The sequence below is a fragment of the Idiotropiscis lumnitzeri genome, chromosome 6, assembly GCF_059441095.1.
Source record: "Idiotropiscis lumnitzeri isolate Australia: NSW breed Sydney's pygmy pipehorse chromosome 6, RoL_Ilum_1.0, whole genome shotgun sequence".
In the NCBI taxonomy this organism is placed as follows: Eukaryota; Metazoa; Chordata; class Actinopteri; order Syngnathiformes; family Syngnathidae; genus Idiotropiscis; species Idiotropiscis lumnitzeri.
This window is the reverse complement of record NC_142396.1, coordinates 7591827-7610958: the sequence shown is the minus strand read 5'-3', so window position 1 is coordinate 7610958 and position 19132 is coordinate 7591827. Positions and strand designations below refer to the sequence as shown.

Sequence of the window (19132 nt, the reverse complement as noted above, 5' to 3'; positions counted from 1 at the left end):
TGAGATTACATTACCGTGGACAGGAACCGGGCCGGAAAAGCGAAATTCCAAGTATAATTGACGTCCAATATGCATTGACATTTTTTTGGGGAATTATTTAAAAACAAAATCTGTGATTAATTGCGATTAATCATATTTTCAACTTATTTTTATGACACTGGTAAAATGCATTTACTTTAATATCTTTGAATTAATGTAAAATCACCAAACATGAAGTATATTTTATTTAAAAGACCAATAGTTTTCTTTGATCCTTGAATGCCATCTAAACGGAATCATCTTTACAGGCATTTTTCTGATAAACAAAACTTAGTTCAGCCCACAAGCACCACACTCCACCAGTGTTGGTTTGCAAGGCCCAGTGGTAATTTGAGGAGGATGTGTTGTTCTGAGGTTATGTGCTAAAGTCGTACAGCAAAAATGGGACAGTATTTGAATTATTTGAATTAGGCGATGCAAATGTTTTTTTAAGTAAATACAACTGAGTTAAAATATTTAACTGTTAATTTTTTTAATCTCCAGAGTTAACGCTTTAACTTTAAACTTTGACAACCCTAATATATATATATATATACATATATATATATATATATATACATATATATATATATATACATATATATATATTTTAAACAACAAAAAATATTATGACATGATGAGATATGAGTAATTCATTGTTTGACCCAGCTCCAAACAAAAAAAAAAAAAAAAATCAATGCCATTAATCCACCCAAGCTTCCTATAGAAAAACAACAAAAATGCAAAAATGATCAATATTTAATATTACATTTAATTAAAACACAGGAATGACAATTAAATACAAATCAAAATAACTAAACCATGTCACACTTTCTCACTTTAGTGTACATGTCTACAAAGTCCTGAGCGTCTGACAGTTCCAGGCTGAGAGGAACATGGCCGCACTGATCAACCTCCGAACTCTCCAGATGTGCGTGTGGTTTTTCATCCACTTTCCCCAGTTCAAGGGTTTAATCAAGGGGACTAGTTTTTGACGTGGACGACTTCAAGATTCCCGTGACAAATGAGATGCAGATGATATGGAAGAATCCTTCCCGGAGTACAAGAGTATGGCAGAGAAGGCGGAGGAAGTGCGTTAACACCCCAGGCGGGTTACTTTGTAGGGTAAAACTTATAGCTTGGATTTAAGATATTTTGCGACAGTCCTGACACACCTCGTAATACATTTCTATTGAGAAAGTTATGACATATACTATACAATAATATAATACTGTCATAATTTCTTTGTCATCAGTGTTGGTATGTGTTTCCATCTGAAATATCTGGGCCACAATGTGAGAGAACAGAAAAACACCAGCAGCTTTGTGTGAGCTGTGATTATCTCGAGCTGAAAGCTTTTTATGATCCTGACTGTACTGAGAGATGATGCTCCTTTTTGTTGAAACCAGTAGTTTCCTAGATAAATAATGACACGAGGTAGCACATTATACTCCACTTTCACTCCGCAATTCATCCCCTGCAGCTGAGATAAGCAGCACAGTCTCGATGAACAAAATCGAAAAAGGCATTGAGGCATTTCATTTCAGTATGTGACTTTCTTTATCACTTTGGTCTGGCGTTTGTTCATTTTCTTTTATTCCACACGGGATCCTCTGGCTCCAGTTGCCACCACATGACACACCTCCACATCAGCACCCAATTTCTGCAGCTCATCCAGCCATATCTGCTGCTTTTGGGACAGGCGGTCATTTGGCCCCTTCACCTCCACCAGCTAAAACAGCAAATGTCACCGACTATGAAGCAATCAGGAATCACAGTTGTAACAACTAGAATACGCTAACGCATTTGACAACAAAGGGTGTGGAACTTCCCACCTTGCAAGTGTTATCAGACGTATTCCACACAACAAGGTCAGGCAAACCTCCACGAGAGTGCCTGAAGTCTTTCGCCATCCGTGCTATAACTCCTGCTAAGAAGGCTCCACCCAAGCACGACACGAGAGACTGCAGATAAACACAATACATTCAATTATCATGACGTAACACACAATAGTCTTTTTATTACAGCAACAGTAATGCTTGACTTCAGCACATAATAAAACAAAGTACCTGGACTTGACTAAGCGAGGAGAATCGCTCCCAGTTGGCACATGAACACACTTTACCCTCTTGGGAAGTCCAGACATCCTCCAACATATCGTGCAAGGTTTCTACCGAAGCTTCGCTAATTAACTGTACACGGTAATCCACTGCTTCTCTTCGGTTCTCATAGAAACAGTCAGTGTAAAAGTCCAGCGGGCATGCCTGTGACCGAAACGGAAAAGATGTCCAGATAGTCTCGAAACGTTACAGCTTGTTTGGGCATATTATACCTGGTACAGATTTCTGAAAACATCTGGTATGCCAGCCATAAAAATGATGTCCCACATCAGGAGGGCAAAGAGTGCTGAGAATGTTGAGCCCTCTCCGTGGATTCCTGTTAAATCAAAAAAAAAAAAAAAAAATCCACGTTGCTTAATCAAATGTTTCTTCACCCCAGCCCCTCTTCCTCTATTTCTGTTAAGGTGCAACTGCATAATTGGATGTGGTGGCACCCTTGCAGGCTGTGAAGTTGCTGGTTGAACTGTAATATCCACCCCCACCCACTTGTCGTGTCAGTCTGTATATCACGCATTAATGCATGTCTGTTTGCTGAATTCTTTTCTCCCCAATACATATTGTGATCTCAGTATTGAGTTTTTTCCCCTCACTCTCCCTTATGTTTCCTTTTCATCTGCGAAAATAGTAATAGATGACCCGGCAGACTCCCAATCTGTATGGCCCAGTTCATTGATTTTCTGTTTCTCAGATGGGTTATATCTGTTTCATCATTTCACCATGTGGCATACTGACAATAAAGCTATTCTGATTCTTCTAAATCCTATGTAGTGCTGATGCTTACCCTGATCAAAGCCATGCTGGCGGTAATGTGCTAAAGACAGATCTTCCACAGAGCATATTACAGTGCCATCAGTACAATCGCCCCCATTTGATGGTACTAGAAACCGTGATTTCCCGGTACCCCCTTCATGGGGAAACAGCTGTCCTCGGATGGTCACCTGCAAACAACAATCCAAAGCCCCACCCATGTTAAAACGTTTTAAACGTACATTTAGCTACATATTGAAATAATACTCACATGTCTGACATCCTGGACATCGACAGGGGGCAGATCTCCGAGCTGCAGACGGTACTTCTTGAAGCTGGCAGACTCTCTCATTCTAGAAGCTCGCTGGTAGAGGGACAGCTTATGTCCCGTTCGCACAAAAGGGTCAGACAAGCCATCTCTGATAGCACAGATAGCCTGCAGGGCATTACAGGCGACAAGTCAGACAGCAGTGTGACAATGCCTGGGGTTTAGAAAAAAAAAAAAAAAAAAAAAAAAAGCCTCAACGACATGCACTCACTTCCTCTGTTTTTTTGAGGTGCTGTTGAAGGTTCAGTGCCAGTCTGTCCCACCAGCGACCGCGACTGTCAAGACAGTAAACATCCTGCAGAAGTAAGCACCGCAACTCGTTGACAGCCTCCTAGGATAGTTAAAAAGAAAAAAAAAAAGCTTTGCTGAACACAGCGGATGACAGATACTTGACATAATACTCGATGAGAAACGAAAACCTCATATCGTCGTAGCCTCTGTAAGATCTCCACGCCTCTTGATAATATACGCGTGTAAGTCCAGCCTGTGGTGAAGCCGCGTAGGAACACTGGGAGCTCCTTTTGGTAACTAGCAAACACAACATGGCAAACATGCGACAATGGTCACGGGCAGTAATTCAGTGTCAAATGCCACGACAAACACCAGACACGAGGTATACTTGCAAATATGTTTAAATAAAGTACAGGAGCTGCAAAAAATATTTGGTCTCTAGTATTTGATACCAGTGTGTTCCCCTAACTCTGCAGTCACACCTCTTTCTAATATTTTGGTAACTAATTTAGCTATGAGATTGACAAAATAGTACCTCCAGAATTTGGACCACCAATTACGATTTAATATGCAATTATTTTTTTCAAGGTCCTCTTCCCATATAGGTTTTTTTTAACAAAAGCAAGCAATTAATTAGTGCGTAAATGTTTTGGTCTTATTAGTTAGAAGTATGCTAAAATAAAGGCAAATGAAGCACAAATGAATATGAATGACTTATGTGCTTCAATTAGAGTGGTTAACGTCCTAAACACTTGCAGTCTTTTAAGCGATCACTACGACAACTTTGCAAAATTCTACCAAACCAATGAAGTGTAAACACAAGTATTTCCTAAATCCGATTGCAACAATAATGCAAACAAATCTGTGGCTTTATCACTGAAAAATGTCATGTTCCATGAAAGGATGCTATACAAACATGTACACAATGTAATACAATAGGCTTCAGCATTCCAGCAACCCTCTCGTGAGGATAAGCGGATCGGACAATGGATGGATGGATATATTATATTATATTATATTATGTTATTTTATTATATTATATTAGAAATCTTTTTTTCCTCCAAATCGCATTTCATTTTGATTAATTGACCCACAACAAGAACCGTATTGCTAAATGAATACATTTCTATAAGTGTATTGGATCTCATTACACTTTGCACATCATTGGTCAACAACATGGTACCCCTTTTGCATTTATTAGTATCCAGTATGTAAATCTCAATTCTGACATCACCCCTGGTGTAGATGTGGGCATGACATTTAAGTTTACCAAATTAGCCACCAAAACAACCTTGCTGAACAGTTGAAGATGACATTTTCTAGATGAATTGAACAATGCTGTTCCTACCTGAGGTCATAACTCATCTTCAGGTCATGCCACTCATTCTTGGCTGTCGTATACAGGTCCAGAGCCTCTTCCCAGTGACCAGCTTGCATAGCCAGTGTCACCTCCTGCAAAGCTCGCATGGATGCTTCATACCTGAGAGGGGTCACACACCCATGAGAAATAATAGTATCACTCAAACTACCTCAGAACACACAAAAGACTTACCTGATCAGGTCGTCTCTCTCCCGGAACACCTTTGCCGTGCGTTGTACTGTGTAATCTGGGAAGGCCAGACGCCCTGAGTTGACTAGCAGGATGGTATAAAGCTGGCTTTGTCCACCTGCTGCTATCTCCTCCTCATCCATCGTGTCTGTCAGGGAGAAGAGCAGAAGGATCCGAGAAAAAACAGCCCGCGGACCGCTGCACAGACGCACAGAAGAACCGGCAAGCCGCTTCGCCCTTTAAGGATAGAAAAAAAGTGATCACATCATTATTTCAGCACAACTATAGCAGGTTAGGTTATCGCACCTTTTCAAGATCACAGCCCCGATGTTGTTTTGAGCATGGCTCAGGGAGAAGAGTGACTTCTGCTTACTCAGCCGCAGAAGCCCGTCCACTAGCTGTTGTTTTTGAGTCCCAGAATTGCCCAGATGAAAAGTCTTTGCCAGCGCCTTGAGCTCAGGGGCTGGCAAGAGATCAAGAGCTTCTTCAATGTTGCATAGGTCATTCTCTTCAACATAAAAAAAAAAAAAAGAGAGCAAGTTTAATATACCTCTGAATAAAGACTTTCTACAACATGATGGAGTGTGCTTAAAATTTGATTTTGCATTACTCAACAAAAATACAAATACAAAATAGGCGCATGAGGTGCAGGTATTATTTTCTATCTCAGGTTAGCGACTGGTAGACTGTCTTAGCGTTAGCTGGTCTGTATGTTGACTGCTTGGGCAGTTATGATTGAGCAGTGAGTGTAAGAATGCTTGATACGTTTCTATTTTGTTGCCGTTTGTTCAATGAAGTGATTGAAACTGCACAAACGGTCGGCTATTTTAAATGAGCTAACAATGTTTTCTTCAAAGACGTGCAGTTGTGTAAGCCAGTTCTGCTTTGCAGTCAACACATTGCTCTTTCTTCTTCGTTCAAGTGTGAAATGATCAGAAACTTAGGACAGTCTCTGTATTTGAGGACTCTTTCTCCTTGACTCATGCATTTTGCTTCTTTAATCTGCAATAACATTTGTCCGTGTGGAAAAATGATCACAGTTAAAACTTCAAGGCAGAGATTTTGCTTTGACTTTTTTTTTTGTAATTGAATTACTGAAATTAATTGAATAATTGTTGCAGCCATAGCATAATACTCAAATGAAGAGTATTCCAGGGTGACAAAAGAGATTTCTCACTGATTTTAATCAGTTGATTAAGGGATAGAGAGTATAGTTTTGCAGTTAAAAGAAGAAAAAAAACCCCGTCAGTGTGGAGGTTATGTTCCAGACCACCACCGGAATAAGTGAAATCCATCCATCCGACATGTTTTTATTGCATTTATGGCACTTGAAGTCCACTTCACTTCACAATCACTTCAGCAAAAAACAAGTTGAGTTTGCAACACTTCCTGTTTCTTCTTATTTCAAACGTAAACAGTGCTAAACGCAATTGGTTCCTGCCACCTAGTGGACAAAATTGGCATTGCCTCCCAAAATAGCAAACCCAATGGAGTTGTGAACAAACATTTTTTAAATAAAAATAAAAATAGTAGGACACATGAAACCGTGATGGAGGAGTGTTTACTATTTTCTAACTAAATATTCATCATAGTGCATTTCAGAGTCTATTAAAGGTAATCCTAAACATATCCTGACCAGTAATAGCAAATACCTGTCTGCAGAAGACCCCTTTGCACCAGCTCCTGAGCAACAGGCCCCAAATCACTGCTTATTTCTTCATAATCTAGTTTCTCCACTTGAAGCCACTTTAGTTTCCGCTGGAACAGTCTCACGTACAACTTCTGTCCCACAACTTCAAAAGACAAGGACAAATGTTTGTTTGAAACAAGGCATTATAGAAGATATGTTACATTTTGGCATACCTGAGAGCTTCTGAAAGGCTTGCACGTGTGTCATGTCATCCTGGTTGAACAAGGCTCTGTCATCCTCGTTCTCTAACACGGCCTGTAGGACAGTCTGGAAATTGCGGAGGTAGTAGGGCAGTCTTTGTGGGGGTGAGGGGTCACCTGTCTGGTCGCTGTTGCTTTTCTCAGCTACATTCACTGCCTGTAAATTGCTGCTAGTATGAGAGGCCTTGTCTGAGCTTGAAAAGAGGTCATCATCGGCAGGAGAGGGCACTTCGGGATAAAGTTTTACACCATCTCCTGTCTCTTCACTAGACAATGCTTCCGTTGAGCTGGCTACTTCGCGTTTTGGTTTCTTAGTTAAGCTAGACACCTTACCTTTGGCAGGTGTCTCCTTTCTTTTGGTGATCTTGGAGGAGGAGGAGAGGGACACTTTTGGCCAAGTCTCAGTTTTCAGATCTTTTCCCAAATTTGCTGTTGTTTTTGTGCATGTCCCAGCATTGGTTTTTAACGCAACAGCTCCAAATGAATCTTCATTGCTTCCTGAAGACTGCTTGGCAAGATTCTCTTCCAGTGAGGTGGCAACATAATCCAAAGTGTCCCTGCTTGAATCGGAAAGTGTGTGTTTAACATCTGAATGTGTTCTATCATCTGTATTTTGGCATGTTCTAGATAACTTGGTGGAGAGACTTCCAAGATCGAGCTTTCTGACTGCTTTCGTGCTGCTTATCTCACGAGACACATTCTGAGAGGTTTTCGTCTTGAAATATGGACTTGTCTGAGTTTCTTCTTCCAGCTCTGGATCCGGCTGGGACGACTTGGAGGAATCCCTGCGTAGTGACACGACAGTATTACTTGCTGATGAGACACTGCTGTCTCCTCTCTCAAAGTTCTTGCACTGCAAATCAATGTGTTCGTTGATTCCGAATCTGGTAACCAGCTGACCACAAAGTGGGCAGGACAGTTTGGAAGGCTGCGGGTTACTGAAGAACGATGTGATGGGAGTCGCGCTGACAGCTTGAGTGCCGCTTCTCTTCGTGTTTTTGGACAACGACAAACTCCGCCTGGCTTTATGTTTGTCTCCTTTGCCTGCCATGCTCAACAATAAAAGTAAAAAAATAATAATAATAAGGTATCAGGTATATTTCCCGACAACACGTGACGTACCCGCTGCTAAGTCGCACATCGGAAAATAGCGTATATGCTAGTTTAGTTCGAAACGGGTAAAGACGCGCAGTTAACGTGCGCCTGCAATAGAAATGAAGACAATGTCCACAAATAAAAACAATAACGTACAAAATCGAGGTGGAAGAGCCAAAACATGTACTTCCATTGTACCATATGTGCTACACAACAAACCCGCCTGTCAGACGAGACAAGCAGAAGAACGACAGTGCATCAGACCGTAGCAATCGAGCCCAAACGCATCGATTCGTTTGCCCTTCTATGCGCAATATTACTAGAAATATTTCGACTATTATTTATGGAAGCCGGTTTTCGCATAAATAAATAAAAAGAAAATCACAATTTTGTTACTTTTCCTTTTTTGGTGTGGAAAAACGGGACTCAATTCACATTAGTTTCCCATAGTTGATCAACAACAACAAAAACAACAACAATAATCATAACAATAATATTATTTATATATATATATAATAATAATTTGATTTGTAATGCTTTTCATCATTGGATCTCAAAGCACTACTGGTTAAAAAAGAACACGTTAAAAGGAAAATATGAAATAAGACAATATTCACAATTTACTGTAATATCAGCAGTCTCAATATTTGTTATAGAAGTTCAGTTTTAAATTCCAGCCAAGCACTATAAATAGCACAAGTGTTGTTATTGGTGGACAGAATACCATTATTATCAAATAGTGTCTCGTAATTATGAAATAGTATCTCAGTATTTTGAGATAGTGTCTCATTATTTTGACTTATATCTCATATGTTTATCAACATTTATTGTAGCTATATTTGTTTTTTTTTACTGGCTTAGACATAATAATAATAATAATAATAATAATATCTCATAATTATGACGTAAGTAAACCACTAATTAATGCATGGCGTATGGGTAGATTTTGTTGGGATCCACAGGAATCGAAACGTGAGCTTTATGAAGATAGTTCGAGTCATAGATAGAGTATTGTTTGCCTTTTGTAGCTACTGTTTGTTTATATTTCTGAAACTACACGCACCTACACTGATAATTTAATACTGTAAAAGAAATTATCACTTTGTATCTGTGTTTAATGTGTGATTATTGAACTATTAATGTAACTTAAAATGGGTGTGAATGTGATTCTGCATAATGTCAACGTTGGGGGACCCTCTGTAGTCACGTGACTCAGACCAATCTTCTATACACACGTTCCTGGGCTGCTGTGTGTGTGTGCGGCTTTTATTCAAAAACCACCATCCGGGAGAGCAATCTGACTTGAACAACACGCACTTGCTTCAAAGGGGGAGGCCAGGCGACCCTACCCATGACGGTAAGTGCGCTCGGCCGATCGATGTTTACAATTATATTTGGGTGTAGGCCTCCGCTGATTTGATAAGCGGCAAAGCTGGACGTGCTCATCTGGGGACACATCAGTGGGATGTCAGCATGGTGCAGTCTTTAAATCAAGGTCGATGTACAGTTTTGAATAACAATAATTGAACCCTAATAAGTGTTTACTGGGCCGCATCCATACGTACAAACGCGTCTCTACAATATTCAAATGTCTGTCGTATAATGCGGCGTTCACTGCATGGCGGAGCGACCACAACAAGCATCCCCTGCAGCTGCGGCAAAAGTTCGCCATAAAAGCGCTTTTGAAATCGCTCAAGGACAGGGCGAACTCCTCACACACCCTTTTTTTAATGCCCGTTTTGTCTTTTTTTTTTAAATTGGCAGTTCAGCACCATGGAGAGATCAGTTAATATGGGAGGATCCCACTCGAGTGATCGGATTCACATTTGATCAGGATAACATGTGGGTAAATTAATTAGGAGTAATCAATTTCCCCATCTTAATTATGTGCTGATCTGAAGACCAGTGTCATTGTGGCGTGTCACACTGTGCCCGTTGCATATTGCGTTACTGCAAGGTAGTTGTCACAAATCGTGTGATGAAGCCATTTGTAGACTGAGTACCTAATTACACGTTCTATTTACTCCTCTAATCATTTAAGGAACATTTGAAGTTTGAATGTAGTGAAATTATATAAATAAAGTGGATTTTATTTTGGCAGCATAGTACACTAATGGTTCTGAGGTTTGAAGTTTTAATCTTGGCTATGACCTGTGTGGAGTTTGAAATTTCTTCCTGTGCTTATGAGATTTCATCATTTACTTGTAACATTAAAAAACAAAACAAAAATTAAACAAAAAAAAAAAGAACAAACGTGCATGTTAGGTTCAGATTGTCCAACGGGAGTCAAACTCAGGCCCATGGGGCAGATTTGGCCCGCCACATAATTTGTGTGTGGCACATAAAAGCAAATCTTGTGCATCAACTGCCACAATTATTGCTAAAATCTTCCAAAATTTCAAATTATATATGTAATAAATAAAAATCTTTAGTTCTTGTAGCTGATTTTAAAATGAGTTATTAGTCTTTTTTTTTTTTTGTGAATAAGTACAATGAGGCCCACAACAACAATGAATTTGCCCGTGCGAGTCAATCATTGTTTATCAGCATGTGCCCTGCAACTGGCAAGCGACCAGTCTAGCGGACACTCTAGTTTACCAATAGTCATCTGGGATCGCACCTAGTTCACCTGCAACTCTAATTAGGATAAACGGTGTTGAAAATGGACGGTAGGGTGGATTTTAATTAATCTAACCCCCTTTTTTTGGTTCGACTAGTGCCTTCGTTTGAATGTTTGAAGATGATGCAGTGATCAACAACGATGGTTCTTGTTTGTGATATAATGTGCCCGTGAGCTTACAGACTGCACACATTTGCTTCTTTCCTCACGACGCCATGACACAATGAGAGCTGACACAACAAAGCAAAACTATCAGTCAACATCATTAGCAGCTAAAAGCTCGATGGTGGTGCACCATGGAATACAGCATTCATGGCATTGTACTCGGGCAGAACGATTTTGAAAAATAATCTGCGATGTCTTTTCCCCTCATTATTACGATTGCTTTTTAATATGCTGTTTTATTTAAGGTCCTCTTCCCACATTTTTTTTTTACAAACACTATCAATACCTCAATCTGTGATACAGATTAATTTAATAAACAATATCAGATTAATCACACAAATGATTTGGTGATATGCTTATCTTCAAAATTGAATCAAATGAATAACGTTTGGTGCAGCTTTTTGTATTGGATGACATTACATTTTGCACTTAGTGCGCCTAATGTTGTGGTTGTAATTTCCTATACAGCTTGGAGTACATGAGATTGCTGTATGGAAATCGTCATTCACAACGACAGTGAACTCTCACATTTTTTTTTATTTAATTTTATTTATTTTTTTATGTTCACAGGGTTGAGAGCGTCTGAGTTAATGAGCCAGTAATGGCTCATGGGAATAGGCAAGGCACAATTTCCTCGGGGAACTAAGCCGAACAGAGCAGATCACGGGAATGTGGTGAAGGGGGTGGCTGTCCGTGCAATCATCCTTTACCTTGAAGGATGATATCAACGACCAACTTACTCCTGCCAAACACTCCCATATGAGTCAGGAACCAAGAGGTGAAGACATGGAGGACACATGCTCCGAATATGACAACGTGGGCTCTGACGTGGAGCAGGACTATGACGAGGTGCTGCATTTAAATAGGGAGGGTGTCAAGGACATGAGGTACTACAAGCAGTACTGCCCTGAGGATGAAAGTTACAGAAAAAACGTTGGTGGTAAAAACGCAAAGGAGACCAGCGATGCCGCTGACCAGTTCACAGCCACGTCTCACCAAAGCACAGAAAGACGCAATGGGTCACAAGCGGACGTCAAGCCCTACAAGGCCAGCCGTCCCTTTAGGTCGCGTTGCACCCCAAGGGAAGCAGCGGAGGAGGAAGAAGTCGGAAAGGGCCTGGAGAACAGGTTCTTGTTTTGTGACGGAGATGAAATCGAGGAGGTGCTGGACGGGGCCAGATTTATAGAAGATTTAGAGGACACAAAAGATAGTGATCAAAGACAGGCTGGCCTTCACCAGGACAATGAAAGGATTAGAAAGGGGCGTGATGAGAGGGACGCAGAAGAAGAGAGCAGAATTCCAAGAAATTACACCGTACCAGGAGCCAATAGAAATTGCGAGTCATCTCACATGAGTTGTAAGGAGGAGAGACAAGGGAAAGGACGAGGGAGGAGGTCAGCTGGACAGGATATTGAACATATGACCTCTGGGGTTAAAGCTTGCACAACCAACAAAAATGAGCGAGTGAAGACATCATCCAAGGAAAACAGAAAGGCTCCTGTGCGGACCAAAGCGAAATCCAACAAGCAACACCCATCCCCTCGTCATTCTCATGGCCAAGCATCTATTAACAGCCACAAGTCCCAACCTCGAAGGGAGGCCGCTTCTGTTCCCAGACCCAGCGCCGCAACGAACAACCAGGAGGGCGAGCCGAGGGTCGTCAAGCCGTCCCCGGCTCTGCGTCACACGCCTGAGCCAGAGAAAAAAAAACTTGAGGAGAGCGAGAGCCAGACGCAGAAATTGCAGCAGGTTTGTAAGATTCATTTGGAATAAAATGGAATGAATGTGTTTTTATGTTTTGAGAATCCAGACGTTCAATCCCAGCTCCATATTTATAGATTTTCTTTACATTTGGTTCACGAGATAGGATAAAGGAGAGTCTGAAAATGCCTGGAACGTTTAATCACATGGCTTTCCACACCTCAAATTGTTTGTCATTTCCGTATGGCAGAACAACAGATTATTAATTTATTATTGTATAGTTTACCGCCTGTCACCCAAAATCAGTTGATATAGGCTTATCTACCCCCATAATGACGAAAAGGGGAATGGCTGGTCTCTTCCTTGGAGGAAGTAACCAACAATTGAATTTTGTATTTTTTGAAATAGCAAGAAGCGACGCCAAGCCCAGTTGATATTCAAGAGCAAGTTCCCGAGCAGCCGAGGAGGCCTCCAAGTCCAGATCTTGTCCCTGATGATGAGAGCGGCTCTCCCAAGGTTATATAAATATTATATATATTTGGAAGAACAAAATTACTCACTCGGGTGTTTTTAGGTCCATCCAGTGGCTATAGAAAGTGTACACACCCTTGTGTAAATACCAGATAATGTAAAACATGGCAATCTGTACACTCGTTTCAATAAATGGTTAAATCTGTTTCTTGGGAAATGTGAAAAAGATACATGTAAATAGTAGTTGCATTTTCGTATACCTTTCTAAATATATAATTCTTGGGCCACTACTAGCACCGCTACACGATTCACACAACAGTTGTGTATAGTATCACAACTATTAACAGTAAAAGTAGAACTGATATAGTTAGTGGGATTTCAACAACAACAAAATAAAATCACATTTCCACAAATTATTGTAGATTGGTGACACATCGTCCAAGGAATAAACAGTTTCTACGAACAGATTTGATCTTTTACTGCTTTTAAATGACGTTGTCCCTTATTTGCAACGAGTTCGCTTGCAGACAGAACAATAACTGTAATATATTTACTTCCACTAGATGGCAGAATGCACAATTAATCTGCACATCCACTTTGTGACTCTGGCGTGTCTTCAGAGTTTTATGTACTGTAAAATATGTAACGGCACTGCATTGGATGAATTGACAGTTGATGTAACTGGTTTATTTATTCTTCGTATGGAGTAATTTAAAAATTGACTATTGAGATGGTCAGTCAGTACAGATAATCTCAACACTTTATATATAAATTATATTAGCCAACTGACTAAAATCAACATTTTCTTTCCAAAGAAAACACAAGAAGCGGCCTCCTTTCCCAGTTTTGAAGACGGTAAGCTTTTCAGAATAATCCTAAATTGTGTATATAAACACAAGTCCTGACACATTTTAGAGTCTTAGACTGGAAGCTTTTTCTTTTCTTTGTGGCTGTTTCACAAAGTCCCAGGTCCCTGCGAGCCAGAAGATCTTATTGATGGCATCATCTTTGCCGCTAACTACCTTGGCTGCACTCAAGTGCTGTCTGACAAGAATCCATCCAAGACTGTCCGCATGTCGCAGGCTCATGAAGCCGTCAGTCGTATTAAGGTAACTAAAACCCCCAAATTTGTCTGAGACCATTTATCTTGTTACCACTTTAAGAGCTGCTGTATTTTTTTTTTTTTTTTTTTTTTGGTTGTTGTTTTTTTAACCACACGATGACGCCGTTCTAATTTAAATGAACTGACTTCTTATTGTAAAAGAGCCAAGATGAAGACTCTCAAATGATGACTGAAGTCGACCTGTTCATCTCCACTAAAACGGTCAAGGTGCTCAACGCTGACACACAGGTGAGGGAAACTGCGTCCTCCTTCACGTTTTGCTTGAATTGCTGTGCGGGAAATTCATTCTTTTGCTCCTTCCAGGACACAATGATGGACAGCGCCTTGCGTACCATCTCCTATATCGCTGACATTGGCAGCATTGTGGTTCTGATGGCACGCAGGCGCTTGTCTCAGGCGTCAACGGAGGATTTTGCTGAATCTGTGGAGTCGAGCGGGGAAGGGACCAGTCAGTACGGCATGATCTGCTATGTCTTTGAGTCTGAAGATGTAAGTAGTCATTAGAATACCAACTGAAAATTAAATGATAATGAAGAAAGGAATATGAAAAGTATGCTTTGGATGCGTGATCCAGAAGAAAATTATTCCAATAGGATGATGTCTTGAGATACGAGCTATTGTTCGGCTGTTGTTTTGCTTTGACTTGCAAGCAACAACAAGCAGCATTTGGACAGGTTATAAATAATTCTTCCAGAAAAGAGGCTTTAAGATGTTTATGGCCACTCAGAGTTGAGGTTGACAGAATTACGCATGTATTTATCTTAGAGACGTCAAGCTTAATGTAAACCGATAATGAGAAATGAATAGTGTGTGTTTGAACTCTTTGAGCAATGGCTCATTGAGCACAAATGATTACACGCAGACAGATAATATAACAATACTCACGGGTATAGATTCTTTATCTTCAACTAGACTTGGGGATCAGACTGAATCGTGCAAATTCACGAATAATTGACATGGAAAACATTTTTTTTTAAAATGCGAATAAGCAAGGGGTTGGTTAAAATGAAAGCAAAGTAAAAAAATATTGATTCATTTCTTTACATTTTATTAAATTATGTGATTATGTATGTATTTTAAGAAGCACAATAGTATAGAGTGATTTTTTTCTGAAGCAAGAAACCCATAACAAAAGTTTTTGTTGGATTTTTTGTTGGAATGCAATTATGGCATTTCCATTCATTGCGTTGGAGAAAGATGCAACGCACGTGTTTTGAGTTGTGAGCGTGTTTATGAAATGAATTGAACTTGTATCTCAAGCCGCTACTCTATTTGGTTATGTGTTGTTGTTGATGTTGTCAACTGCGATGTGTTTTTTTGCTGAGTCATGTGAACTCACCTCCCACAGGCCCAGCTCATCGCACAGTCCATTGGTCAGGCCTTCAGCGTGGCCTACAGAGAATTCCTGCGCGCCAATGGCATCAATCCGACAGATTTAAGTCAGAAACAATACAGCGACATCATCAACTCCCAGGAAATGTACCACGACGACCTCATTCATTTCTCAAACTCGGACAACTGTAAAGAGGTGTGTGTCCATGGAGGATGATTGTGACTCTAAGATGAACATTAGATACATTTTGAACACACCTCATGTGTTGTAGCTGTGTGTGGAGAAGCAAAAAGGGGAGAGCCTCGGGGTGGTGATTGTCGAGTCGGGTTGGGGCTCCATTCTGCCCACGGTTATCCTCGCTGGAATGCTGAACAGCGGCCCAGCAGCGCGCTCTGGCAAACTCAGTGTTGGTGATCAGATCATGTCCATCAACGCCACCAGCCTGGTCGGGCTGCCTCTAGCAACCTGCCAGGGCATCATCAAGGTATGCAAGTCCTCTTCAGTGATGCTTGATTTTTGGCTTTAGTGTTCTACTTAGGATCAGTTGGGCCCTTGACACCTTGACTTTCTGAAATTCAAATAGGATCGGTGATTGCGAAAACGGAGAGATGAATGAGTCTCATGTCACAGGATTTTTGACTTTCTCCGTCAAATCTTTTTGGAATCAATTAACCTGCCGGAGTTTAAAAATCCCGGTCATGAACTGTAACATCTAGGTGGGTACCAAAGACAAGACCCTCCACCGATTCACAGCCACTTCCGGTCCCAAAGCCAGATGAAAAATGGGCGGGTTGCATCAGGAAGGGGAATCCGCTGTAAAAACAGGCAATCACTGTGGTGACCACAGACTGGAAAAAGCTGAATGACTTATTTTCATTGCTTGACTGCAGTATCAGCTTTCCACTAATAGACTGTGAAACGGTAATGAGGCTTGACTAAACTAGCAGCATCACACATCTGCTGTAAATATCTGTGTAGAATGTTGTCAGTCACATGGTAACCTGTTAAACAAAGCTTCGGGGAAAAATGATTGCCTTGACCTATTCATCGACTTTTATTTTTCCCCAATCTTACTTCTGACCCATTCTTCGTGTAGCAAGGACAGTTCATTGTCTGAGTGAAATTTTCAATTTTAAAATGTTGATTTATGTTCCTTATCTCTTCTCAACTAAATCTAATTTTCTTCACCATTTCATGGATTATTACTCAGTTTGATTACCACCATCTCTCATGGCAGTCCAATGATATGTTTTTCTCCAAAATGCAAAAAGTCGTTGTTTTGTTGTTTCAAAGTTTGCAGTATATGCTTTTCAGTGGAGAGCAATTAATTTTGAGGCCTTGTATTTTGTCCATCAGTGGGGACTTATTTCGCTAAAAACACCTTTCAACTCTTTTAATGCCAGAAATTTTCACTAGTGGAAACCCCTCAATTCCAGCGTTTTTCTGGATTTTGACTGATTTTGCGATGCCAACAGAATAATATGTTCAATGCTATAAAAAGATGGAGCTAAGACGCAAAAAAAAAAAAAAAAAAGGCTAAGACGTATAAATACGTCTTTGGGAGGCGGGGACTACATTTTTGAGAATCAATACAAAAATATTCAATTTAACAGAAGGCAACTGTTGCAGCAGTTGAGACACAAGATCTAATTAATAACGACCTTAAAAAAATGCTTGGCCAGCAAAGATGACGTTGCCCACCACTTGGTCTTATCCAAATGACCATGTGGTTTTAGGCTTTCATCCACTGGCAACATTTGCTTCAGCCTACCAAAAGTGACTTTTTGGAAAACGCCAGCCACCTCCATTGTTGGTATTTCCATTTTTAATTCCCCACAAGCGAAAGAATTTCTCACCGTTTCACTGACTAATTTATTATGCAAACCCCAAACCTTAACGTGAGGATGACATCAGCTGTGTAGGTGTGGACTTATCCTGATAACCATCAAAGATGTGCATTACTCATGTTCTCTTACGTGTGCTGTCTTCCAGGGTTTGAAGAATCAACTGAAAGTAAAAATGAGTATCGTAAGCTGCCCTCCTGTCACAACTGTTCTCATCAAGCGGCCTGATCTGAAGTTCCAGCTTGGCTTCAGTGTTCAAAATGGCATAGTGAGGGAAAAAAAACAAATTACACATCAATAGTGCGGTGAGGGACAGACATACACATACGATACGATGGATCTTTCCCTCATTTTCAGATTTGCAGCCTGATGCGAGGCGGGATCGCCGAAAGAGGCGGCGTTCGTGTTGGACATCGAATCATCGAGATCAACGGTCAAAGCGTGGTTGCTATGCCACACGAAAAAATCGTGCAGACCCTGTCCGTGTCGGTGGGTGAGGTAAGAGATCAAATTTCCCCTCCCTGTTCTGTAGTCTTTATGCTCACATAAACAAACTGGTTGCTAGCAGCGTTCGAACATCTGCTGTGTGCCATCTGCTCCAAATGCAGCATTGTGTTGTCATATTTACAACAACAACAACAAAAATGGATCTTCATCATCATCACTTCTCATTCTCATCATTTGTTGTCTTTTGTGTTGTCTTTAAACAAACAAAATCACATCTTGGAACAGGTTTATGACATCATTTTGTTTGTTGGAAAAAAAAAACTACAATATACTCTCCTGTTTGATGTTTATTTTGATCTAATTCATCTTTTATAAATACTGAAGTACACACAATATAAATCTCTTTGTGATTAATTATTAATTCAACAACAAGGCAGAGTATGCAAAACTCAGCAACTCTCAACTGTGACATGCACATAATCGCAGCTAACAATGAGGCACTGTAACGCAGCCACACCAGTGCAAAGACCCGGTCCAGATGCTGTATGTACACTAAACATTGTATATTGTATTTAAAAAAACTAACCTCTGCGTTCATTTTACAGGGCCTTTAATTTGTTGTTTTTTCGTGTTCATTGCCCAGTTTTCTGGGTTCTACCTGTCACATCCTTTGCATCCATATTTTGTGCCAAAGACTTTTCTGTCTGCTGGTGGGGAGGGGATTAAAATGATGTTAATGATTTTACACATTATTCTTTAACTCTACACCAGATCAATATGAAGACAATGCCCGCTGTGATGTTCAGACTGCTCACAGGACAGGAGACACCATCCTACATTTGAAGAGGCAGCATTGATTAGCGAGGAGCAAAGTTTTATTTTTCTATCATTTTAGCATTATTTGGGGACTCTCATTGCAATGCTGTAAAGAGAGTCCAGTTGTCATTTCAGGTTCAATCTTGAATTACATTCTCATAATGGCCTTACAATTCTGTAGTGCTTTGTGCGAGTGTGGAAGAGAAGTAGCGTAATGGTCACTTTTATTTTCCTACGAAAAGAAGTGCATTTATATTTTAGTTAGTCATTTTTATAGTGTCTATGTAATTCTACTTGTAAATACTGTGGGTTACTCAAGGACTAGATTGGGAAGGCCATATTACTCGTACAGTATATGCATGGTATAATGACAAAGACCAAGAATTCATGCTAATCTCTTACATTAAGTATTACACGTGTACTTTATTCTACTGTATAAAGCCACTAAATGATGTGTATTATGGAGACGCTGAAGGCCAAAGACACCCCTTCATTTTGAAATGCAGTTTTAAGAGATCACCTTTACCAGAGCGTACAAGAATGTACATTACGGAATGAATGTAATTGTGTAACACAAATAATACAATCTCACTGCTTCATCCTTGTTGTTTGCTTTCTTTTTATTAAGGTGCAA

The 19132-nt window shown here is 40.3% G+C and overlaps 2 protein-coding genes across 3 annotated transcripts; one reads left to right on the top strand and one right to left on the bottom strand.

The window, feature by feature from the left end:
• Positions 1-765: 765 nt before the first annotated feature.
• fan1 (FANCD2 and FANCI associated nuclease 1) lies at positions 766-8236 on the bottom strand. Its single transcript, XM_088299664.1, has 13 exons — positions 6857-8236; positions 6646-6786; positions 5300-5501; positions 4997-5230; positions 4793-4924; positions 3633-3741; positions 3425-3544; positions 3157-3321; positions 2920-3076; positions 2351-2454; positions 2088-2282; positions 1854-1982; positions 766-1750 (listed from the first exon to the last, which is right to left on the bottom strand). The coding sequence occupies exons 1-13, from the start codon at positions 7932-7934 to the stop codon at positions 1613-1615; spliced, it is 2904 nt and encodes a 967-aa protein (XP_088155790.1). The 5' UTR covers positions 7935-8236; the 3' UTR covers positions 766-1612.
• A 960-nt stretch (positions 8237-9196) lies between these two features.
• On the top strand, positions 9197-19102 carry apba2a (amyloid beta precursor protein binding family A member 2a). 2 transcript variants are annotated; one of them, XM_088299368.1, is made up of 12 exons: positions 9197-9335; positions 11334-12512; positions 12873-12980; positions 13751-13790; positions 13905-14044; positions 14200-14286; positions 14362-14547; positions 15407-15586; positions 15663-15875; positions 17384-17503; positions 17593-17733; positions 18454-19102. In XM_088299368.1, exons 2-12 carry the CDS (start codon positions 11523-11525, stop codon positions 18523-18525), a joined length of 2277 nt encoding a protein of 758 aa, XP_088155494.1. In that variant the 5' UTR covers positions 9197-9335; positions 11334-11522; the 3' UTR covers positions 18526-19102. The 2 variants fall into 2 exon arrangements, with proteins under 2 accessions (XP_088155494.1, XP_088155493.1); XM_088299367.1 differs by having other exon boundaries at positions 13899-14044.
• Positions 19103-19132: the final 30 nt, after the last annotated feature.